This window comes from Hibiscus syriacus, unplaced genomic scaffold (assembly GCF_006381635.1).
Source record: "Hibiscus syriacus cultivar Baekdansim isolate YM2019G1 unplaced genomic scaffold, ASM638163v2 tig00117017_pilon, whole genome shotgun sequence".
Lineage (NCBI taxonomy): Eukaryota > Viridiplantae > Streptophyta > Magnoliopsida > Malvales > Malvaceae > Hibiscus > Hibiscus syriacus.
Genome location: NW_024063526.1, coordinates 5876991 through 5883443, shown reverse-complemented (window position 1 = coordinate 5883443; position 6453 = coordinate 5876991). Strand labels below are relative to the sequence as shown.

The 6453-nt window shown below is 32.3% G+C and overlaps 1 protein-coding gene across 1 annotated transcript; it reads left to right on the top strand.

The window, feature by feature from the left end:
* The first annotated feature begins 1868 nt into the window (after positions 1–1868).
* LOC120195701 (agamous-like MADS-box protein MADS1) lies at positions 1869–6220 on the top strand. The gene is made up of 9 exons (XM_039197641.1): positions 1869–2344; positions 2450–2686; positions 4503–4584; positions 4731–4792; positions 4868–4967; positions 5067–5108; positions 5325–5366; positions 5467–5638; positions 6029–6220. The coding sequence occupies exons 2-8, from the start codon at positions 2460–2462 to the stop codon at positions 5605–5607; spliced, it is 696 nt and encodes a 231-aa protein (XP_039053572.1). The 5' UTR covers positions 1869–2344; positions 2450–2459; the 3' UTR covers positions 5608–5638; positions 6029–6220.
* The last annotated feature ends 233 nt before the right edge of the window (positions 6221–6453 follow it).

The following is a 6453-nucleotide window of genomic DNA, read 5'->3' as shown; positions in this document are numbered from 1 at the left end:
TCCGCCACCCCCTTGTTCATAAACCTTTTAATTTAGTTCTTCTCTACATGGATTTCTAATTATCTCTCAAATTGGACCATTATATTTTTACTTCTTTGTAATTCAATCCTAATGAATAAAATTAACATTTAGTTATTTATTTATTATCTAAATCGGTACATTAATCCTTTCTTTTGTTTTTAGTAACATTATTTTGTTGTTTTTTTTTATTTTTTAACGCTAATTTTAATTTTAAGGAACTTTATCTAGAAATTCTTCAAGGGTAAGTAAATTTGGATCAAACATTTATCTAAATTTCAATTTTCATGATTAAGAAAATCAGATAATTGTGTTGATACCGAAAGGGCTGTACAATGGTGTTCATTCTTTCTCGTTTGTAACCGACTCCCAAATCTGACAATTCTCTAGTAAGATGCAGACCCGATAAAATTATAAGTTTAAGGCGTCCGATCTATCTAACTTAAAAGATCGATGACGAATCCATCACATGATTCAAGTCGAGACGCGAACCCGGGGACATCCGAAGGACCATTGTGACATATCTATCAATCAGAAATGATTTGAGGTCTATTGCTATACAACTTTCTTAAGATAATTTTTCGGCCACTCCTTAATCATCGTTGGTCGTTGTCTCACTGGATACAACAAATAGATGATCAGCTATAGTAGCACAACTGTAGAGATCACGAACTATCACTTGCCTTTGCATATCACCAAAAAAACTAGAGAAAAGGAGAAAAAATTCAAGTTGTTTGAAATTCTTAAATTTTGATATGTTTAACCTAAAATGTTAGGATTTTATTTATAGGGAATTTTCAAGGGAGAATTCATTAAAAATAGTGGTATTCATTAATATTCAAACTCTAAAAGATAATATCTTTTAATTTGAAATATTTAAAAAATATTGATATCTCTTTAATATTCAAATTAAAAAAGATAATAAATATCTTTTAATTTGAATTAATCAGAAAGATATTGATATATTTTAATATCTTTTTAATATTTAAATTTAAAAAGATAATAAATATCTTTTAAACTATGATATTTAGAAAGATATAATTATCCTATTAATATTTTAATTTAAATATAAATAAATATATTTCAATTTAGAATATTTATAAAGATATTAATCTAATTTAATTATTAAATTCATCAATGAATTCACCTAATTTTTCGACACATAATTTATTAGAGTCCATTCTAATTCGGTCTGGGATTTTTTTTTTAAAAAAAATCGAATAATAATACAATTTGTTGAAATCTTTGATCGCGACCTTATGGAAAACAACAGTTGTTAGATTATTACATAAAAATCGAAATCAACATTCACGTTACTGCAAATTAAAACAGAAATTGAAAAAAAAAACATGGAAAACACCGATTTGAAGTTATAGTTTTAAGATAATTTGATCTGTTTACCTGGAAAGAAAAATGGATCAAAGTATGCAGGCAAAATGCACTGGTACAAAAAATTTTCACATGCACTAGATCTCCACAATCTAGATGTTTTACTAGAACAAACGATTCATAATATAGTAAATGCTTTTATTTGATTGAAAAAAGAAACAAATTAAGCTTGTTGCATAAAAAAAGAATAGTGTGTACACTAGCAAGTTGGGGTGGAGGAACCCACACTCTCACTCATACAAATTTTCTCTTAAACCAAACAGGTGAAAATGGAGTGAGGTCTTCATTTATTTACCATAAATGAATTGCCAAAGAATAGAAGAAGAGCAGGAGTTCACATGGCAGTCACCTTCAGTTACGTCACCCCCATCAGCCACCAGCAGCAGCAGATAATATTCTAATAATGTAAGAGAGAGAAATGTCCAAAGCCTTCTACATCAATAGGGATCTTTAGGGTCAGAGAAAACCAAAACTAGAAGAACCAAAGCGCCCCACCCCCCAAGAATTTCACCAGCCAAATTATAACATGGGAGGCCATCTAATTTTGTTTTCTTTTTATTCCTATAGGGTCTGTGTCATTGAAGACAATGGGGGTGATCTAGTCGGTTTCTAAAATACCCTTTACCATTATTATGCATCACCTATCTTTCTCCCATGCAACATGAAAATGAACGGTTAATGGAATCTCAAAGTGAGCATCAACCATCCTTCTTTAGCCACCTTTCCATTACAATTTCACCTAAGAAAATTATAGCTTGCTTTAGAGAGAGAAATAGATTTTTTTACTAATCCTGTGTTGGGTGATTGTTAAAGGGTCAATTTTTTGTCTATAAATGTCCATCTTCTGAACCAAAAAACTTGCTCCTTTTTTTCCCAACTCAAAACTGTTGTTCGAGCACCAGAAAGCTCAATTTCTCATAGCTCAATCCCTTGCCAGGTTTGAGACCATAAGTTGTTTATCTTAATTCATCAAAGCTTGTTAATCCGTCAAGGTAATTTATACATTCAAGTTTGAAAAATCTTTGGGGTTGGGTTGTTTCAGATTTTGAGGCATGGAATTCCCTGATGTAGAACCAGAAGGCTCTTCCCAGAAAAAGATAAGAAGAGGCAAAATTGAGATTAAGCGGATCGAGAACACCACTAATCGGCAAGTTACCTTCTGTAAGCGACGCAATGGACTGCTCAAAAAGACCTATGAATTATCTGTGCTTTGTGATGCTGAGGTTGCTCTCGTAGTCTTCTCCAGCCGCGGCCGTCTCTATGAATATGCTAACAACAGGTTTCCCTTCAACCCCTTTCTTTCTTCTGCAAGTTTGTTGATTTTTTGTTTCATCCTAGTCCATTAAAGATGCCCTTTTTATCAACAAAAGCAGATGCATTTCTAGTCCATTAAAGAAGCCCTTTTTATCAACTTCTCTAAACCTTTTTGATTATGGGTTGTTCTTCCATTGCTTGTTGATAGATATGCAGATGATGATATGAAGTAATGGGTGCAAATACAGTAGTATTTAAAGAGCAATAAACTAGGGTTGTAATGATATATATGGGTGAAACTGAAAGCAGGTTCTCTTTCCTTGATTCTTACTCTTTATTCTCTCTCTTTCTCTCCATCTACCACACTTGCAGAATATTCTGCTAAATCATAACTTGTGTCAAGCTCTCATTAGCCCACTCCTCATATCTTCCATCTCTTTTGGGTTGTATGGATATCTTCCATCTCTTTTGGGTTGTATGGATTAAGTCATTTTTGTCCCTCTTGTTTCACCACTATAATCAGATGACAGAGTTTAAGGTAATGATCATCTAAGGGATATGTGACAAATGAAAAAAACCAAGTCATTCAAAATCAGATTTTTGAATTAGGGTTTTTCCCAATGGGTTGTTTGACTCAATAAATCTAATGTTGACCTCTTTAGTTATGGTAAAACAATGGGTCAAATCAAATAGTAGGCTTCTTGAGTGCACAAGGCTAGGGTTTCTCATAAGAATCTTTGGTCAAATCAGACAAGTTTACTTGTTTTTCATTTTCTTGTTAATATTTTAATCCCAAGGTTAGAAAAATAAATATTCTAATAGGTAGGCGTAGCATTATGATTTGAAATGATGGAAGTGAGGGAGAGAAACAAAGGGTACGAATCACGGGGTCATCTGCATGCACTTTCACTGCTACTGCAACTGCTTCAATTCTCACTCTCATCACTTTATAGTTATCATACTGCATAGCCGTCTCATGCATTTTCAATTTAAAAAAGAAGCCACATTTTATGTTAATTTAGGGTATTTTCACTTTAAAGGATATTAGAGGGGATTTGGGGGGGGGGGGATAGATTTCTGGATATTTTCAAGAATTTGTGGTTATTACATGTTGTGGATTGCGGTAGAGGCCAAAGTAACTCACATTTTTCATGAAAGTAAAAATAAAACACTGGTATTTTAAATTCTGATATTTACAAATGAAAAATTTGAGTTGGGACTTAGAAGGATCACTTTCATAATTGATCTATATAAAATCTTATTTAAAATAGTCGATCAATTGATCACATATCGATAGTTTAAAAAAATAAAAGTAAAATCACGACAGATACAAAAATTTATATAAGTGGGTGCGAACTTAAAAAGTTATATTAAAATATTTAGGGAATGTGGAGTTATCAAATTATAGAGAGTGCGAAATTAGATAATTAATAGAAAATATAAAGAAAAAATCAAAAATATAAGGGAATTTAAAAATTATAAGGGAAGGAGTTTAAAAGATTTTAAAAATTAATGATATGAATTTTTTTTAATTAATAGGGACCATAGATAACATGGTAGAAAGAGTCCATAGAAAATTTTATCGAGGTTGATGATATACAGTTTGAGGAATGCCGTAATTGTTATTATTATTATTATTATTATTATTGGTATTTAGATGCATATAAGAAAATCATAGCGTGCCAACTTGCGTTGGATTGATACAATTGATTAAATATTCATTAACGTCTTTGTAAAAGCTAAGAAGAAAATAAAACAAAAAAATAAGCATTGAAATTGTCCATTTTGGTGCCGTATTGGACTAGTTTATTGTGATACATATGTATGCAATATGTTGGCAGTGTAAGAGCAACAATTGAAAGATACAAGAAAGCATGTTCAAATGGTACAAACCCAGCATCCGTTGCTGAAGCCAACATTCAGGCAAGTTGTAATTTACCTTTAACTTAGTTTTGTGTTTTCCTTCTCAAGCAGTCTCCATGCATTTCTTATAAAAACACAATCATCCAACTATATACACTACTTTGATATACTAAATCTGGTCCTATGTACAAAAAAAATGAACCCAGTTCTACAAGCAAGAAGCCACCAAACTCCGACGACAAATTCGTGACGCTCAGAACATGAACAGGTAACCATCATCAATTAATTCTTCTTCATAAGCTCTCTATATGTACATATAAACGATGGGTGTAATTTGTTGCAGACATATCCTAGGTGAGGCTCTTAGCTCGTTGACCTTTAAGGAACTCAAGAACCTGGAAGGCAGACTGGAGAAAGGCATTTGTAGAATTAGATCCAAAAAGGTTATTTTTTCTCTTTTAATATTTACATCTTAATTTCTTTGTTTATTTTACTGAATAAAATTGGCCGATTCACTCACCGTATTCTTTAACTCTTATCAGAACGAATTACTGTTCGCAGAAATAGGATTCATGCAAAAGAGGGTAATTTTTTCATCCCTATTTTTACATCTTTATATTAGTATGTGTGTGTCAGTTAACTCGTAAACCTTGTATATAGATAGTTTGCAGCACTCTAAAACTCAAAATATATATATATATATACAAGATTTATTGATATTATCAGGCCCCAAGAATTTCAACTTGACATATTTCATTTTCATCTTCAGAATCTTTAATTTGTTGCTATATATTTCGTAGGAAGTTGAACTGAAGAATGACAACATGTACCTGCGAGCAAAGGTAAGCCTCTGTCTGTCTAGTATCAAATATAGATGCAAGGAGTTGGATCATGTTCATAGTCATCATCATCACCTTCTGAGTTAATTATGTATGCATGCAGATAGCTGAAAATGAAAGAGCGCGAGAACAATCAAACCAGCTGATGCAAGACTCCTACAATTGCAACTTTCTGCCACTAAACCTGGTGGAACCTAGTAATGATTACTCCAACCAACACCACACTGCTCTTCAACTTGTATAAGCTTCCTTCTCCCTTCCATCCACAATTCCAGGTTAGAAACTATATGATCTCATCTAGCCATCATTATATTCATTAACCACTTTGGGTGTTCCAAAAAGCTGTGAATGAATGGAGTATTGTTATTAGTAACAAGTGCATGCATGCAATCACAAAGGAAATGATATGGTGAAAACTACTACCTTAAGTTGAATTACGTTTGTACAAACAATGATACATTTGGGAAACAGTCTGCCCTTTGGAACCATACCTTGTCAATTAATGCATATGCATTAAGTTGAAAAAGGCTATACTAATTGCTATTAACCGTTAAATTTAAAAAAATTATAGTGTAACGTGTAGGGTGATTTCCTCCAGTTCTTAAAATATTGCTCACATTCTGATGCATATTTCTTTCTGATTATTTGTTTTCATTTTTCTGCAGCTGACATGCAAGCAGCAGCCTCCGATGGTTCGACCAACTTTATCTCTGATTAAGCATATATATATATATATAGTTTATAAAGAGTTGAACACTTTCTGTTGGTGATGATGCAAAGAACTTGGGATTTCTTTCAACTGTTTTATTGTTTATTTGTGTTATAAGCTTCTTAATTAAAGTTCTTGATATACAGAACATGGTTGATTTTTCACCCCTTCTCTGGTTAAGAATATATTTTATGATTTATGAGCAATTTTGATTTCGCATATTATGTGCAAAATTTTAGCTTTTTCCCCCTGAAAAATAGTCATCTTATGCTAGGCATTTGCAGAGTTCAAGGGATATGTTAATATGTTTAAAACCATAGTTAACTCACAAGCTGGTCTTAAAAGGTGACAATCAGTAGGGTTGGGGTATATTATTTTTAC